We start from the raw sequence: 19337 nt of genomic DNA on the forward strand, positions 1-19337 counted from the left end.
TCTAGGAGCGAATCCTTCCTTGCCTCTTCTTAGTTTCTGGGGGTTGCCAGCAATCTTTGGCATCCCTTGTCTTGTAGATACAGCACTCCCATCTCTGCCTCCATCCTCATACGGTGTTCTTCTCTGTGCGTGCATCTGTATCTGTTCTCTTTTTATGAGGGGACAAGTCATATTAGAGTAGGGCAAACCCTACTCCAGTATGATCTCATCTTAACTTGATTACGCCTGCAAAGGCAGTCCAAATAAAGTCACATTCACAGATACTGGGGTTTAGGACTTCAATATATCGTTTTGGAGGATAATTCAGCCTACAATACAAGGACTCCCACTGTTGCCACTTCCTTTTGTACTGCAGGTCCCAGCCAGTGTAAAAAGGCCAAAATAAGAAATACAAAATGTAAAGATTAGAAAAGAAGAAATAAAACTGTCATTATTCATGGATGACATAATTGTCTATGGAGAAAATCCTAAACAATTCACAGATAAATTATTAGAATATGTTTTAAAAGGTTGGTATATACAAGGTTAATACATAAAATTAATCTCACTACAATACATGACAATAGCATAAAAAACCATACACTTAGAAATCAAACTAATAAAATACGTGTAAGATCTCTGGGCAGAAAGCTATAAAATCTTATTGGGAGAAACTAAAGAAGACTTAAATATGCTATGTTCATGAATTAGAAGACTCAATATTGTAAATTTGCCAAGTCTTAAATGGTCTACAGATGCAGTGCAATCCCCATCAAAATCTCAGTGTGTGGAAACTGACAGGCTGATTCTCAAGTTGTATGGACATGGAAAAGCTCAAGAACAGCCAAGAATTTGTTGAATAAAGCTAAAAGGGTATGTTACTGAATATGAAGAGTTATCATAAAGCTGTTTTAATGAAGACAATGTAGTATTGGCACAAAGACAGACAAACAGGCCAATGGGACAGATAGGGTGCTGACAAACACACCTATGCATACATGGGCACTTGCTCAATGACAGAAGAACACTGTGGAGTGGTGAGTTAAAGGGGAGACTTTTCAATAAACTATGCTGAAATAAATGAATATTCTTACGAAAAAAATGAATTTTCTCCCTACCTTGTATTAGCCACCAAAATAGTTATATGCAAAAATATAGATGAATTTCACAAACATTTAAGCAAAAAGAAATACATATGGTAATATTCTATTTAAATAAAGTTAAAACAAAATTAAACTATAGTGCAAGAAAAGTCAGGATTGCAGTTAATTTGGGCAAAAATAAAGTGTTCGTAACTGGCAGAGGGTACAAGACGAGTTTCTAGGGAGCTAGGAAAGATTTCATTTCTTTGCCTAGAAGGTAAGATGGTGGTAGCATAAAAAGTAGTTGGATACATTCATTCATTCAACAAATAGTTATTGAGAAATCACTATATATCAGGTATTGCACTAGATCTGGGTCATCAAAGGGGAATAAATATAGGCCTGATCCCTGCTCTGGCCATGCTTACCTCTGATAGCAGACAGACAAAAACAATTAATGAACATAGATAAATATACACAATCGCCTCACAGTCACCTCATAGGGTAAGTGCTCTGAGAGATACCCTTGTCTTGCTGCACAAGGGGGACTCTTTCCTTATTGGGGGTGGGGATGAAGAGGAAAGCCATTAGGTCTTTCACTGGACTGAATCATAAAAATAGCTCAGAATTGCATTTCTCCTTTTCCTTACCCCAAAAAAGTAGTGGTTACTCCTTTTATCTCTAATGGTTCCAATGTCATTTTAGATCTACACTTAGTTATATCTAGGAATCCCATCTGACACTTAGAAATTCCATCTGTTAATCATCTTGGCTTGAAAGTAATGGCACCAGTCCCTTAAAATGGCACCTATGTGCGAATACCACTAATTTTTAGTTAATTTTAGGGCTGTTACTCTAAAATAAAAAAGTTCTTTTGAAATTCTAATTCAAAAAGCAATGAGTTTTAAAATAACCCTTTCCATGTTATAAAATACTTTTAGGCTTATTGTAGAAGAGCTGGGAAATCAGAAAACTGCCAAAAAAATTTTTTGTAAACCCTCAAAAATCCATAATTCTATCAATAGGTATCAATTCTATCTATAGCTACTGTAAACGTTGTGGTACATCTCTTTCAATATTTAAATACCTTGAAATATTTATTTTCACGGTTGAGATCAGAATTTCTGTGGTTTTGTAACCCGAGTTTTCCATCTAAAAAATATAATAACTTATTTCCCCAGTCATTAATCTTCCTAAACATAATTCTTAAGTTTGTAAAAATTCCATCCTACAGATATACCTAAAAGTCAGTTTATTTACTTTGTTTCCCTAGGAAAGAATCCTACATGACCATGGTTCTGGGCCCGTGTAAGTGCTGCCTTGTGAGCAGTGTAGACAAGATCACAGAATCATCCTCCAAGTACTTAAAGCCAATGTAAAAGTTTTTCCAAGGCAAAGCTGGATTGTGAATCCAGCAATTTCCAATGTTCCCCAGATGTGAATCATCTCAATGAGAGGTCATTATTCGAGTGCAACAGGGCTTCACGCGTCCAGCGGTTTCAAAGTTCTGCTAAGCGTCCGAAGCCTAGCAAAAGGTTCCGATGGGCCATTGGAACTCAGCGGCCCCAGCGGAGGCTGCTCCCAGGGCGGCAGCAGTCAGACCGGGACCGGCCGCAGAGTTCCCAGTCCCGCGGAGCGCTAGCTGCCGGGCGGACGCGGAGGCCCGAGAGTCCTAGTCCTCCTGTCCAGGTTTTATCCGCACCTACGCGGTAAATTCCAGGAGGTGCTCCCAGCTTAGCCCGCCGCGCCCGGCTCCGCGCCTGGCCAACCCGGGCTCCCTCCCGGCCCTGGCGCCCTCTGCACCCGCCTTAGGCGCGGCGGCCGAGCCCTGGCTGCGCCCTCTGGGCGCGCTCCTCCGAGTCCCAAGTTCGGGTAGCGAGTCTGAACTTGGGAGGAACGCGCCCCGGGTCCCCGCCCTTCCCGGACTGCCCCATCCCCATCCCCCGCAACTGGGAAAGCGCAGGCGCAGCCGGCCGCGAGTCCCGTCAGCGGTCCCGGAGCCAGTGGCCGCGCCCGTGCCGGTAGCGTCGCTGCCACCGCTCACCATGGGCCCGGGTCCTCGGCTGCTGCTACCTCTCTTGCTTTGCGTGGGGCTCGGCGCGCCTGTGTCTTCTTCGGGGGCCGAGGGCTTCCGCAAGCGAGGCCCCTCTGTGACGGCCAAGGTGACAGAGAGCGGCGGGCAGCAACTTCCCCTGCTGCGGGCGGGGCCCTGGGGGCGCTTTGGATACTGGGACCTCGGTGTCAGGGCGGGCGAGGAGGAGGCTTCCCGGGCGCAGGGGGACTGCAGGCGGCCGCGGGGCTGGGTGGGAGGGGGCTGCTTGCGTGCGGGGTGGCCGGCGCTCCCAGGGAGACCCTGGGGGAGCTAGGCTGAGGCCAGCCTGCCCCGCCGCAGGCTGCTTGGACTTCTTGTCCCGGGTCGGTGGTCAGAGGTGATCAGCTTGTGGGTAGGAGAGGCTTCCGGAACCGGCTGGCCAGTTCTCCAGGAAGGAGACTGCGCAAGTACTTCCTTCGGCGTGGCCTGGGCTCGGGAGCGGAGCGAGAGGAATGCGGTGGGGACGGGACCCGCACAGGAGAGGCACTCGGAGTCCAGGGCTTGCAGCCGCCCGCCCGCCGCGTGGTCTCCACTGTGGCCGCGGTGGCTTCCAGCAGGCATTAAAGCGACTTGTTCAGATGAGAAACTACCCTCCGCCTCTTTTGGGGAACCGTCGTCCTCTCCCGTGAAGGGGAGGTGCGCCTTCAACTTCGGCGGGCGGGCGGCCCCGGCTGTGGGCTGCGCCAGGCCGGGCGAAGGCGGCACCTGTAGACCTGGGGCAGCCTCCACGGCGGTGGACGGGGGTGGGGGGCTCCCACAAAGTGCATCTTTAAGGCTTCCTCGTACTTAACTCCGCTTCAGTTCTTTTTCAGCATATTTAACCAAGGGTAGACGATAATGGGAGAGTGCAGGAAGAGGGAAGGGATAATTTGGTGCCCGTGATCACCACTTCTAGAAAACCCACTGGCAATAGTGTCTTGGAAACTGAAGCCGGAGGGGGCGGGCTGCAGCTGAAAGTGGTCTTCATCAGTCTGGGGTTTGTCAGTGGAAATGATACTAATCAGCGACTAGAATGCTTACATCCTCTACAGCAGGCGCCACCTGAGGACGGGGAATACTGGGGTGGGGAGGAGGAGGTCCAGCTCAGCATCTGACGTCGCAGAAAGGCCATGCCACGCTGTGGGCGGGGTTGATAAATAGCCTGATGGTTTTGAGAAGCTCTGATCATACTCCCAGCCTCTTGATCTTGTAGGCGTATCTAACTTTGGGAAATGGTTTGTGCAAGGCCACAGAGCTGAATAGGGTCTCTGGAGATAAAGCCATAAACATAAAATTCGCACAATTATGAAATGTTAGAGGAAATAAACTTCAGTATACGTTGGGTGACATTTAAAAATATCTGAAAAATGAGAAAAACCAGCGCAGGGAAGATTCAGGAGGCAAAGGGAACTGCATGTGCGTAGGTCCTCAAACAGGAAAGCCCTCCCTGCATTCAGAGGATGTGGAGAGGATGGTGTGGCTTCAGCACAGAATGAGAGGTGACTTGAGATGAGGTTGGAGGCGTGAGCAGCAGCGAGATCACACAGGGCCTTAGAGGCTGCAGGTAGGCGTGCGGGTATTGAGGCAATTTGTCTTAAAATTTGAAGTCTTATTCTGCAGTCAGAGCCACTTAAGAGTTTTAAGCATAAGAATGGCATGATTTCGACCGGGCGCGGTGGCTCACGCCTGTAATCTACACCAGCACTTTGGGAGGCCGAGGTGGGTGGATCACGATGTCAGGAGTTCAAGAATGGCATGATCTCAGTATATATTGTTGAGAAATTTATGTGGTAACTCAGTGGAGAGTTAACTGGGAGGTCATTCAGGGCACCATGCCAGAGTCCAGATGGTGGCTTGGATTAGGGTGGTAATCATTGAAATGGGGAGCAAGGGAAGGACTTGAAACAGATTTTGGAGGGATAACTAACAGGAGTTGCTGATAGTTTAGAAAGTGGGGTGAGGGAGAGGGAATAGGAGGAATAGGTTTGCCAAATAAGATACAGGAAGCCCATTTAGATGTGAATTTCAGATTAACAATGAATAAATGTTTTTAGTGTAAGTACATCCCCTGTAATATTTGGGAACAAGTTTCACCTGGGAAACTTTTTAAACCTGCTGGTGCAGAGACCCACCTCAGAGCAAGTCAATCACAATCTGTATGGGTGGGGCTCAGTATCCTGTCTTTTAGAAGCTTTTGGTGATTCTGATGTGCAGGCAGCGTGGGCTGGGAACCACTGGAAGATGGAGCCAAGAGAGGAGGAAGCTGGTGGCTGCAGAAGGGGAAGGGTTTGAGCATCTTAAACACTTGTCTGTGACACTGTCACTGAGGGAGAGTTTGTTTGCATGTACCCTACTCTCAGAATTGTTACTTAACATGTCTTTTTTCCCCCTACCAAATTTGTCATTAAGTTCTGAAAGCTAATTGTGTAGGTGCGTCTTAAACAAATCTGCTCTGTTAAATTACGTTTTCCTGAACTTCTAAAGACAACTGAATCTACTGGGAAATGACGTTCAAAATAATTTCTCTGAGTGCAGACAAGTACATTAATTGGCCATTGCTCTAGTGTATTGTTTTCCCCAGCAGTGTTTTTGTTTACCTCTGATTTCATTTAAAAATAGGAATCTGTAAATAAGAGGTGTGAGGTGCTGTTCTGCCCACATAGCCCATTAGTGGCACTAACTTCGTCCACACATCCTGCTGCTTGGCCAGCCCGGCAGCTTCCTGCCCCAGCCATAGAGGCTCAGGTGGGGCCTCTGGCTCATTGGGCTCCAAATCCACAGAATTACATTTGCTGACCTATATTTTTGAACCAATGCCATGGGATCTGTGCAGGATCCGGCATCAGGAGTGTGTAAAATAATGCCACCATCCTTCCAGCTGTACACATATTACAGCTTGCAAGCACATTAGCATGTAGTGGCCAGGAGGCTGCGGCTAGATGGCCTTGGATAAGTTATCTAATGTCCACAGCTCCGTTTCCTCCTCTGTCAAATGGAGATAGAAATCATCCCTACCTGGGAGGGCTTTGCCTATTAGATGAGGTAAAGCAGATGTCTTAGTCCATTTGTGTTGCTATAAAAGAATACTTGAGGCTGGGCAATTTATGAAGAAAAAAGGTTTATTTAGCTCACGATTCTGTTGGCTGGAAGATTCAAGATTGGGCATCAGGTGACAGCCTCAGACTGCTTCCACTCATGGCAGAAGATGGTAGGGAACAGGCATGTGCAGATCATGTGGTGAGAGAGGAAGCTGAGGGGGGTGGTGTCAGCTTCCTTTTAAAACCAGTTCTCATGGGAACTAACAAAATGAGAACCCACTCACTTTTGAGATGGCACCAAGCCATTCGTGAGGGATCTACGCCCATGACTCAAACATCTCACATTAGGCCCCACCTCCAACACTGGGATCAAACATCTAAACCATAGCAGCAGGTAAAGCACATAGTCCATAGTCCCTGATTGCAGAAGTCACTTGTTAGTGTTATTTGTGTTTTATCTTCTTAATCCTACTGTGACAGCACAGACCTGAAAGGAATCACTTATTTTACAGATGAAGAAAGGAAGTTCAGAGTTTAATTTGCTGAAGGTTCCATGGCCATTGAGTAGTGGAGCTACATTTGAGAACAGTTTCTTCCACATCACAGCTCATGTACTGGGTGTGTGTCCTAGTGACTTTGGAAATGGAATCAGGATTAATTCCACAGGGGTTTGGGTCAGGCTGTGTGAGTGCCTCCTCCCTCTTCCTCTACCTCCTCCCACCTCCAATGCTGCATAATTTCCAAATGACTTTCAAGGGCAGCCTTGAGGGAAAAAACAAGTGACTGAGGTGCCCACCCCCAAAGTCTAGCATGGAATCCAATATCACCTTTCCCAGGAAGCCCACACTGATCTCCACAGATAATCACCACCCCTTATCATGACACCTTATCTGTACTTACCTTATAAAATCCGACTTCTCATTATATTATAGCATTCATGTATGTGTTTTCTGTTGGACTGAAGCTCCTTGAGGGTGGGAGCTTTGTAGCCCCAGCCCACCCCTGGCCCAGCACTGGGCCTTGTTCCCAGAGGCACTCAGCAACATCGGAGATGAATCCAGTGGTGAGAGGGTTTAGAGTGAGAGCGTTTGCTGGCAGCTGTCTCACCTCTTGTCTAGGAATGTGTGTGCCCAGGTTCTCCTTGAGTATCATTTGACATTGAACCATTTAACATTTGACTGCCTCCTTCTGCTGACCTTTAGCTGGCCCCCGGGGAGCTAAAAACACTGTTGCTGCTCCTTAGGGTTTCCCTGGCTAAACCGGGAGAGCCCTATTAACAAAAACCCGTTCAGCGAGAGGCAGCCTTGAAACTCGGGCTCTCACACTCATAGTCGGGAAACCTTGATAAATCACGTAACCTCCCTCATTCCCACTTTTCTCATTTGTAAATTAGTGATAATAGTTCCTGTCCCACCTTTCCCAGGTGAGGATGAATTATATAAGATGACGTGGGTTACCCACACTGAGACCACCACTAAGTCCTGTTTGTTTCCTTGCCTCTTCCTTCCTGCTCCTCCTCCAGTTTCTGCCCCTTTGTTTAAACGCCTCTCCTGGCTGGGTGCTGTGGCTCATGCCTGTAATCCCAGCACTTTGGGAGGCCAAGGTGGGCAGATCACTTAAGGTCAGGAGTTCAAGACCAGCCTGGCCAATATGGTGAAACCCCGTCTCTACTAAAAATACAAAAAGTAGCCGGGTGTGGTGGTGCACACCTGTAATCCCAGCTACTCAGGAGGCTGAGGCACAAGAGTCACTTGAACCTGGGAGGCAGGGGTTGCAGTGAGCCAAGATTGTGCCACTGCACTCCAGCCTGGGTGGCAGAATGAGAATCGGTCTGAGTAAATAAGTAAATAAATAAATGCCTTTTCCGTCTCCCTCATACATTCCTTCCTTCACCACCCCAGTGCAGACCATTATGACCTTATTCTTGAACTGGTGTAAGAGCCTGCAGATTCTCTTTCTCTTTCCATTTGAGTAACATTCACAGAGCCTCGCTGGATCCTATTCTTTCTATTCTCTCTGTTGCCTAACAAAACTCATGCTTAGGCCGGCATCTCTCCTCTGCCTTCTGGAACTGGTGGGCAGCTTCTTTCCTGGCCCCCCACCCACTCTAACCCCTAGTTGTGGTCAGAAGGGCAGCTTTGCTTCTCTGCACACAGGCTACATTTCCTGCCTAGATGCATTGGTTCCAGAAAGAAGTCTGCCAGACAGGGCTCACCCCCATCCTTGTTTGGGGAGATGGCTCCCCTCCTCCCAGGCCTGCCTCCCTTCAAGCCTTCCTCCTTAGCCTCACTGTTCCTGCAGGCCTGGGCGTACAGTGTTTGGGGGGCATTTGTCACACACTGCCCTGTACTGTGGTTATGGGCTTGCCTATCCTATCTCTTTATTTTAAACTGCCTTAGGACAGGGACTCTCTTATACAGTTTGTGCCTTCACATTGCCTTTTACGTAACCTTGCATAAATACTTGTTGACAAAATAAGATTTGATTTTATCCTTTCCATTAGAGTTGGGAAAACCTGCTATGTGTTCTCATGCTCACTGATGAAGCTGAAGGATATTTCGATTTGGGGAAAAAATTATAATAATACGTGTGCTAGGCTATGTGTAAAAAAATGTGATTTTTGCTGAAGAGTTATGTTGGGTGACAGGTACTTTTTCTTCATCTGCTCGTGCTGCTCTCCCAGATCTTACTCCCTTCCTTCCTAAACATTCACAGGTTTTGTTTTCTCTTCTTTATTTTAAAAGTCCTATTCAACATAGTGTTGGAAGTTCTAGCCAGGGCAATCAGGCAGGAGAAAGAAATAAAGGATATTCGATTAGGAAAAGATCAAGTCAAATTGTCCCTGTTTGCAGATGACATGATTGTATATTTGGAAAACTCCAGCATCTCAGCCCAGAATCTCCTTAAGCTGATAAGCAACTTCAGCAAAGTCTCAGGATACAAAATCAATGTGCAAAAATCACAAGCATTCTTATACACCAATAACAGACAAACAGAGAGCCAAATCATGAGTGAACTCCCATTCACAGTTGCTTCAAAGAGAATAAAATACCTAGGAATCCAACTTACAAGGGATGTGAAGGACCTCTTCAAGGAGAACTACAAACCACTGCTCAACGAAATAAAAGAGGACACAAACAAATGGAAGAACATTCCATGCTCATGGATAGGAAGAATCAATATCGTGGAAATGGCCATACTGGCCCAAGGTAACTTGTAGATTCAATGCCATCCCCATTAAGCTACCAATGATTTTCTTCACAGAGTTGGAAAAAACTACTTTAAAGTTCATATGGAACCAAAAAAGAGCCCGCATTGCCAAGACAATCCTAAGCCAAAAGAACAAAGCTGGAGGCATCATGCTACCTAACTTCAAACTATATTACAAGGCTACAGTAACCAAAACAGCATGATACTGGTACCAAAACAGAGATATAGACCAATGGAACAGAACAGAGCCCTGAGAAATAATACCACACATCTACAGCCATCTGATCTTTGACAAACCAGACAAAAACAAGAAATGGGGAAAGGATTTCCTATTTAATAAATAGGTGCTGGAAAAACTAGCTAGCCGTATGTAGAAAGCTGAAACTGGATCCCTTCCTTACACCTTATAAAAAATTAATTCAAGATGGATTAACGACTTAAATGTTAGACCTAAAACCACAAAAACCCTAGAAGAAAACCTAGGTAGTACCATTCAGGATATAGGCATGGGCAAGGACTTTATGACTAAAATACCAAAAGCAATGGCAACAAAAGCCAAAATTGACAAATGGGATCTAATTAAACTAAAGAGTTTCTGCACAGCAAAAGAAACTACCATCAGAGTGAACAGGCAGCCTGCAGAATGGGAGAAAATTTTTGCAATCTACCCATCTGACAAAGGGCTAATACCCAGAATCTACAAAGAACTTAAACAAATTTACAAGAAAAAAACAATCCCATCAAAGAGTGGGCAAAGGATATGAACAGACACTTCTCAAAATAAGACATTTATGCAGCCAACAGACACATGAAAAAAATGTTAATCATCACTGGTCATCAGAGAAATGCAAATCAAAACCACAAGGAGACACCATCTCCACACCAGTTAGAATGGTGATCATTAAAAAGTTAGGAAACAACAGATGCTGGAGAGGATGTGGAGAAATAGGAATGCTTTTACACTGTTGGTGGGAGTGTAAATTAGGTCAACCATTGTGGAAGACAGTGTGGCAATTCCTCAAGGATCTAGAACTAGAAATACCATTTGACCCAGCCATCCCATTACTGGGTATATACCCAATTATAAATCATGCTACTATAAAGACACATGCACATGTATGTTTATTGCAGCATTATTAGCATTATTCACATTAGGAAAGACTTGGAACCAACCCACATGTCCATCAATGATAGACTGGATGAAGAAAATGTGGCACATATCCACCATGGAATACTATGCAGCCATAAAAAAGGATAAGTTCATGTCCTTTGCAGGGACATGGATGCAGCTGGAAACCATCATTCTCAGCAAACTATTGCAAGAACAGAAAACCAAACACTGCATGTTCTCACTCATAGGTGGGAAGTGACAATGAGAACACCTGGACACAGGAAGGGGAACATCACACCGCGGGGCCTGTTGTGGGGTGAGGACGAGGGAGGGATAACATTAGGAGATATACCTAATGTAAATGACGAGTTAATGGGTGGAGCACACCAACACGGCACATGTATACATATGTAACAAACCTGCACGTTGTGCACATGTACCCTAGAACATAAACTATAGTTAAAAAAAAAATGAAAAAAGTCTGGAAGGTTCTTCTAGTGTGTTGTACAATGTTTCTTTAAGGTTTCATCTCTGGCTTCCTGGTGTTGCTTCGTTATTGCTGGTTATTGAATTTACACCTTGGCTTGCAAATCCCTTTGGAGAAACTGCTTCTGTCAGAAGCCAGCTCTGCACTGACCAGGCTAGTGGGTGTGTTGGAGCTGCCTCCTATCCCAAGCCATGCTGAATTGCACTCCTTTAATCCACTGCCCCATCTCAAGGGCAGGGCCCTTCATGCATTCTCTACAGCTCTTCTATATAAGTAATAATAAAAGTTTAGCTGCTTTGGCCATGTAAAAATTGTAAAATGCCACATGGAACACTAAATATCACATCACCCTGTGACAGACGCACTGATGTATTGGCAGAAGCTCTTGTCTTGAGCAGAAGCTTGACAGTCTTTACTTAGTAATTTTTCTAAACTGTAAGACATCTTTTTTCCTTGACAACCCTTCTTATATTTTTTAAAGCCATCTCTTGAATGTCTTTTTTTATCCATTCAAACAGTAAATTGGTTCATATAATCTAAACGCGCTAATAGAATGCCCTTCGACTCTGTGGCCTTTTCAAGCGTTCTATGTCAGAATCATCTTAGCACAGTGATTTGTGAAGCAAAATGCTTATAATGTTGTTTCAGATGAGACAGTTAAAAACAAGTCCAAGAGCACCTGTATGGTTTTACCTGCAAAAAGAGGACCCACATTCACTTCTGGCTATGTGTTTTCTTTTTTCTGTTCTGAAATGTTGGGTTAGGGAAAGCAAATTCTACTTGGGTAACTTGGGAACAAGAGGACTGAATTCAGTGTCTGAGTTTACAGGATGATGGCTTTGTCAGGACCCAAGCTTAATGTCTGCTGTCCTTTGGAAAGCTGGGGCCCTGGTGCTTTGCTGTGCTTGGACATGAGTGACAGGCCTTTTGAAGGACTGCTGTGTTTCATCATTTTCATCATCTCCTGGATGGCAGACATCTGTTGAGAATTCACTGCAAATTTAGGACTGTTTGAAATTACAAAAAAATAAATTTGGATGGTTAGTCTGTTTCCTCACAATCTTTTTTTTTTTTTTTTTTTGGTCCTGCCAAGATTAGAGAGCATTACTTTCTAAGAGAGCAACATTTTCTATTCTAATCTTCATCCATAAAGCCAGGAAATGGGAAGTAGCAGCAGTGTTTCTCTGGGGTATGGGAAGAGAAGAATTACTGAAGACTTTATTGGCCAACCCTAACAGAATTGAGTCAGCCTTTAAACTCAATACCTGGTACAGTGCCAGGCCCATGGGTGGTGTTTAATAAATGTTTGTTGAATGAATATTTGTGAGTGAGATGCACCCACACAATAGTTTTAAAGTACCTTTAATTGATGTCATGCTCCTTTATAACATACTGATGGGCAGGGCTTTTGTATGTGGATCAATTCTCAGATTTTAATTTTGGCTTACCTTATATTTGTGCTTTTCCACCTTATAACCTTACACTTTGCCTTTCCACTGCACACAGGTTTTCTTTGATGTGAGGATTGGAGACAAAGATGTTGGCAGAATTGTGATTGGCCTCTTTGGAAAAGTTGTGCCCAAGACAGTAGAAAATTTTGTTGCTCTAGCAACAGGAGAGGTATGTCTCAGTTTTATTTCCTTTCAACTGGATCTTCTTTCTTTTAAGCTAAATATAAAGATGTCTTCTGAGAAAATAAGTATTAAATTAGTATGTCAGATGAACCTTACCACATTTGACTTTATTTTCCAATAAAATATGTATTATTTGGGCACTCAGTGCCCTTAGGCTTCTGGAAATTGGGAGAAAATAATCATCAAGAGAAAATATGGGGCCGGGCGCAGTGGCTCACACCTGTAATCCCAGCACTTTGGGAGGCCGAGGCGGGCAGATCACGAGGTCAGGAGATCGAGACCATCCTGGCTAACACGGTGAAACCTCATCTCTACTAAAAATAAAAAATAAAAAAAAATTAGCCGGGCGTGGTGGCAGGTGCCTGTAGTCCCAGCTACAAGGGAGCCTGAGGCAGGAGAATGGCTTGAACCCTAGAGGCAGAGCTTGCAGTGAGCCGAGACTGCGCCACTGCACTCCAGCCTGGGCGACACAGAGAGACTCCTTCTCAAAAAAAAGAAAAGAAAAGAAAATATGGTTTGCTCTCTTTTAACTTATTCACATTAATACTTTACTTACATATTTATTTTTTGGTCAGCTAATGATAAATTTCTCTCAGTAAACCATAGCTGGGATATAATCAATTTCTGTAGACATTTTATTTAATTTTCTCAGTTTGTCCTTTCTAGACCAACACTGAGTTTATCTTTTAGTATGGCCTCTGTTACTTGTTATTCAACTGAAATAATCTCTTTAGAAAGGATATGGATATAAAGGAAGCAAGTTTCATCGTGTCATCAAGGATTTCATGATTCAAGGAGGTGACATCACCGCTGGAGATGGCACTGGGGGTAATGTCTTTGCATTTTTTCCTTGCCCGTTTACCAAACCGAAACCTAAGATTAAGCCAGTATATGAACCCAGTCCGCTGAAATCCAGAGCTAAGGAACACAGTTGTAAAGACGACTCTACTTCTTTAAGAAGGATGGAGTTTGGGGGACTCATCTGGCAGCATCTCGACAGGTATGAGGGAGGCGTCCTCATTTTAAGCAGGATTGTTTTGGTGTTTATAGTCTTTCCATAATCGAGATGTATTCATTTTGCAGTTATTAAAATACCAGACTACTAGTCAGTAGCCATACAGAAAAATATCTTCTGTAGGAAGGAAAAGGTGTGGAACGTGAAGCTGCATTCCCCTGGGATGGCAGCGCGCTACAGTGGTGGGCATTGCAGGTGGAAGACGGGCCTCACACCAGGAGGGTGAGACTAGAGTTAGCAGCAGGGTCACAGTGCACTTTCTTCCTTCTTTCAAAATCTTTCATCATATTGAAAAAAAAAAAAAAAAGTCCAAGAGAACTTTTAAGGTTTAACCTGCAAAAAAGTGACTCACACTCCTGGCTATGTGTTTTCTTTTTTCTGTTCTAAAATGATGGGTTGGAGAAAGCAAATTCTACTTAGGTAACTTGGGAACAGGAGGACTGAATCCAGTGTCTGAGTTTACAGGGTGGTGGCTTTGTCAGGACCCAAGCTTACTATTTGCTGTCCTTTGAACAAAGCTGGGAACCAATAAATTTTTAAAGTTAAAGCAATAGCTGAGTTGTCAGAATTGTAATGCAAACTGACTCTTATAAACAAAGTTGGAGTTCAATAAAGTAGAAATGGTTAAATTTAGAGAGTTTCAGATCTCCTTCAGCTTATTGTTTCTCATTATAGGTATCCAGGGGATACCTATAATGAGGATTATAGGTATCCAGCTCCATACACTGTTTTCTCTTAAAAGTATAGTGAGTTCTTTTCTTGAACATACACTATATGTGTAACTCCAAAGAGTTTAAATTTACTTTAGATTTAAGATTTTTAATTCAACAAATACTGGTTTGAGTGGATATTTGTTGTCTATTTTTAAAGCAACAGGCCATTTTCAAGCACTATTTCTAATTTTATGTTTATTGCAATGGTTCATTTATAACAAAAAATGACTGCTATTAGGTGCTTTGATTTGCCAGGCACTTTGTGAGGATTACTTTTAGTTCTTGCAAAAATGCTGAGAGGTATGGGAATGTAGACTGGAGTGGAGGAAGGCATTTAGGTTACCCTAGGCAATGGGATTTTCTGAGGATGCTTGTGGATCTCACTGGAAAATCCTGCAGCGCTGGTGCCCGTGCCCTCGGTGCTGGCATCCCACTTTCCTGTCATAGGAATGGTGCCGCCAGGAATGGTGACTGAGCTTCACTCTGTCCTCTTCTCTGCTACCTTTTTTTTTCTCACTACTTTCTCTGCCCAGTGTGCGTCTTGCGTTAAAATTCTCTGAATTTTGGAGACAATGTTTTGGGCAATTTAATTATAGCCTAGATCCTTCTGTAGGAGCACTCTCCTACAAGGCCACTTCAAGTGTCACTTACCAACCAGTTATAAATTGCTTGGCTTATATCCACTTCTGGGCTTTTTTTTTTTTTTTTCTTCTTCTTCTTTTGAGACAGAGTCTCACTCTGTCACCCAGGCTGAAGTGCAATGGCATGATCTTGGCTCATTACAACCTCTGCCTCCCAGGTTCAAGCGATTCTCCTGCCCCAGCCTCCCAAGTAGCTGGGATTGCAGGCACCCACCACCAAGCCTGGCTGATTTTTTTTGTATTTTTAGTAGAGACGGGGTTTCACCATGTTAGCCAGGATGTCTCGGTCTCCTGATGTTGTGATCCGCCTGCCTCGGCCTCCCAAAGTGCTGGGATTACAGTCATGAGCCACTGCTCCCAGCCTATTTCTGGGTTTTCTAACTGAATCAGAATTTTGAAGTTGGCAACTGACAGATAAGGGGCCCTACAGAAGGGGAGATGGGCCTGGCAGACCCTTGAGGTGTTGGAGGATGGTCAGATCCTTCTCATGGTTTGTGGATAAAGGTCTTCCACTCTGCCTGCTGCTTTGCTAGAACTCCAGACCTCCTGCCTTGCTTTGGTTCTCCTGTTCAAGGATGACCACTGGGTGCTCCCAATTGCCATCATCCTCTGGGTCCTGATGGGTCCTGAAGTTGCTGTGACCAACAACTTCCAGATCAGCTGCTATTGTTCTTGGTGCTGAGGCAAGAAAAAACACCACCTTTGGAGTCAGAAAGTCAAATGTTCAAATTCTGCTCTGCTATTTTCAAGTTTTGTAACCTCTGTTTCCCACTGTAAAATAGGACAGAGAATACCTACTCTTCAGGGCTGTTATGAGAATTCACTGTGGGTGTATATTGAATGCTTGGTGCATCCTGGTTGGGTGCTGAGTAATACCCAATCCTGGATAAGTCACAGGACTGTCCTGAGCTTTCAGCCTCAGGAAACAGATACACAGCCACTAGGATGGCTCACACACCTTGTCATCTGGCTTTAGGATGTTTTCCTGACCTTCAGTTCCTTCTCACTTCAGAACGAAATCATGGTCCTGCTTGATCAAGGTTTGGCCCTTGGTTTGAGGCCAGAGAGCATCCTGCCATCCTGTGCCATATTTAAGGCTTTCTTTGGTCATTTTAGGCCCTAGTGCCCTGCTTCCTTAAGGAGTTAATTTTATTCCCTCCTTCACTTCTCCTTATGTTTGAACATGTATTCCCCATCCCTACCTCCTATGGGGTTCTAATAACTGATTCCTCTAAGGCCTTATGTTTCCCTTTGAAGAGTTGACTTTTGGAAGACATCTGTTGACTCTCTTCCTTGTTTTGTCTCAGGTGTGAGCATCTATGGTGAGACATTTCCAGATGAGAACTTCAAGCTGAAGCACTATGGCATTGGGTGGGTCAGTATGGCCAACGCTGGGCCTGACACCAATGGCTCTCAGTTCTTTATCACCTTGACCAAGCCCACCTGGTTGGACGGCAAACATGTGGTATTTGGAAAAGTCATCGATGGGATGGTAAATTGATACATTTTTTTCCTTTCAAAGCTTCATATTTTTATTGAGAGTACTTTCAATGATTTATTTTAATCTTAAAATATGCTTGTTAGAGATCCATTATATAGCTGACTGGCCTCTTCAAAGGTGAATAAATTATATATGGTATGGCATTTTAATTATTAGGGTCATTGGTGCAGCAGCTAGGGACTTGACAAGGAGAAATTAAGGACTTAAGTTGATTTATTTTACTACTCGATATAAATGTAAAGCCCTTTTTAATGGAACCAATATATACCAGGACCCCATATATACACACAATGGGATATTATTCAGTCTTCCAAAGGAAAGATATTCTGAGGACATTATGCTAAGTGAAATAAACCAGTCATAGGAAGACAAATACTGTATGATTTCATTTATATAAAATATATAAAGTGGTCACATTGATAGAAACAAAAAGTAGAATGGTAGTTGCCAGGGGCTGGGGATAGGGGTAAATGGGATGTTGTATTTAATAGGTATAGGCTTTCAGTTTTGCAAGATGAAAAATTCTGGATATTTGTTGCACAACAGTGTAAATATACTCAACACCACTGCACTGTGCACTTACAAATGAGTAAGATGGCACATTTTATGTTATGTGTTTCTTACCAGAGTTAAAAATAAAATAGTTAAAAACAAAGCAAAACAAAACAACCCCAGAATCCCATCTGGTTCAGCTCAGACACCCCAGTCACATTCACAGAGACACAGTACAGCAACCAAAAACTATCGAAGAGCATTTGAATCTATACTGTTGCGTCTCAGAGAATGTCAAAGCAGTCCAATTCACAACCCATAGGAACACTTCGTAACACCCTCCTTCCCTCTGTTTCTCAACATTGCTGCCTCACGGATGCCTAAAGTAGCTCTCTCAGCTCCTAAACTGGTTACTTTAAAGTCTGCCCACCCCAGGCCTGGACCATCCTTGTCTCCCTTGCCCTCTTCTAAGTTTCATTTTATGTTGTTTCCATGTGACTTATTCTGCCTCCCTCATCCAAATGTAAATAAACCAGCCTTGCTCGCCGCAGTTCCTTCACAACTACCTGCTCTTCTGATTCTATCCAACACAAGTTTGGGAACTGAGCTAGTAGCCTCAATGCTGTTTGGGAAACCCACCAAAAAGCTACTTTCTTGGTCCTCGACCAGTCCTAACTTCCTTCAGTGTGAACTACGGTACTACTGGGCTTGTGAAGCCTTCCAGGGTAGAGAAAGGTGCGTTCACAGCAGTGTAGGGGGCTGGTTACATTAGTATTGGGCTCAACTTATACGTTAATGACTTGGGTCGCCTTTAAATGGACAAACCTAGAACTAGGTCCATTTCTGAATCTGCTTTCTGGCCCATACATGTGAAGACCTATTATAGGATGAAGCTGAAACTGACTCAGACTTCATGTTAACTGTTACGCTGGCTTATACCAGGTGAATGGAAATGCCTTTTACTAGAGCTGGGTGTTTACAAAATATCTACTTTTTTAGAATATAAAATGCGTATTTAAAAAGAAGTGAGGAAATATACCAGTGTGGTCTCTGAGTAAGAAGGTCATGGGTGAATTTTATTATGTGATGTGTATATTTTCTAAATATTCTAAGTTTTCTACAGTTAGCGTGCGTGATCTTAGTAGTCATAAAAAAAAAAAAAAAAACCTTATTTCCTTCCCACTTGGGCTTTTGGAGTTGGCTTTGGTTTAACCTTTGGATTGCTATAGCTGCTGGTCAGAATTAAACCACGTGTCTACTTTTCCCTCACCAGACAGTGGTGCACTCCATAGAGCTCCAAGCAACTGATGGGCACGACCGTCCACTCACCAACTGCTCAATCGTCAACAGTGGCAAGATAGATGTGAAAACACCTTTTGTGGTTGAGGTTGCTGACTGGTGACACAACTGGCAGAAAACAAGGATATGCTTTGGCGGGGTGTGTGTGTGTGTGTGGTGTTGTCTTTCAATTATTTGCTTTGTTTTGTTTTTTTACTTTTTTACTTTCTTTTTATTTTCTATCCCAGATCACAGGAAAGTTATAAAAATCAAACCATCAGCCTTTAGTTTGCTTGAACTTTAGTAAACCAACTGCTTAGGGACTTTCAACTTAAATATATACCCTTCCTCAAGTGGTGCTATTTTTAAAGTAAAAAAAATTTGAATTGGCTATTTTTTTAATGCAATAATGTTTTCTTCTGAATTCATTATGATCCCCATATTGGGTAATGCTGAAGATTTGTCTGAAACAGATGAGGATATTGAGTTTATTATTTTGTATCCAAACAGAAATTCAGGTAAAGGGAAATTTGACTAGTGTAATCTGAGATATGTCATAGGGATTTCTTCCTAACAAAAAGGTGCTCAGCTATTCTTTATATTAAATACTTTTTTACATAGATTAATTCTTTTTGCAAGACTTTTAAAAAATGTAAAGTTCTTTAAAAAATATACAAAAATACACACACTCTAGCATTAACAATGAACAGATTAGAAAGATTTTATAAATCAAACTACAAACACAATTAGATAACTCAGAAATTATGCCCATCCACATCTCATATACTTAACCTGATTATTTACTTATTGTTATTCAGTGTAACATTTTTAGAAAGTTATCTTGAGCTCAGTTGCAATAGGAATATTTTTTGTTACTTACATAAGGGGATTAAGACTCAGGCTATAAGGTCTGGGGATGGTGGCTCATGCCTGTAATCCCAGCACTTTGGGAGGCTGAGACAGGAGAATTGCTCGAGCCCAGGAGTTTGAGACCAGCCTGGGCAACAACAGTGAGACCCTGTCTCTACAAAAACTAAAATTAGCTGGTCATGTTGGTGCACATCTATAGTTCCAGTTACTCAGGA

General features: G+C 43.3%; 1 protein-coding gene across 1 annotated transcript; it reads left to right on the plus strand.

The window, feature by feature from the left end:
* Positions 1–2779: 2779 nt before the first annotated feature.
* Positions 2780–18872, plus strand: PPIC (peptidylprolyl isomerase C). The gene is made up of 5 exons (XM_033181429.1): positions 2780–3223; positions 12485–12598; positions 13347–13440; positions 16289–16473; positions 18248–18872. The coding sequence occupies exons 1-5, from the start codon at positions 3107–3109 to the stop codon at positions 18374–18376; spliced, it is 639 nt and encodes a 212-aa protein (XP_033037320.1). The 5' UTR covers positions 2780–3106; the 3' UTR covers positions 18377–18872.
* Positions 18873–19337: the final 465 nt, after the last annotated feature.

Source organism: Trachypithecus francoisi, unplaced genomic scaffold (assembly GCF_009764315.1).
Source record: "Trachypithecus francoisi isolate TF-2019V2 unplaced genomic scaffold, Tfra_2.0 Lachesis_group2, whole genome shotgun sequence".
Lineage (NCBI taxonomy): Eukaryota > Metazoa > Chordata > Mammalia > Primates > Cercopithecidae > Trachypithecus > Trachypithecus francoisi.

Excerpts from the sequence above, each read along its gene's own strand:
- PPIC (XM_033181429.1), top strand. The coding sequence starts at position 3,107 with ATGGGCCCGGGTCCTCGGCTGCTGCTACCTCTCTTGCTTTGCGTGGGG. Across the intron at positions 13,441-16,288 it reads CGCTGGAGATGGCACTGGGG|GTGTGAGCATCTATGGTGAG; the intron begins GTAATGTCTTTG and ends GTTTTGTCTCAG. Across the intron at positions 16,474-18,247 it reads GAAAAGTCATCGATGGGATG|ACAGTGGTGCACTCCATAGA; the intron begins GTAAATTGATAC and ends TTCCCTCACCAG.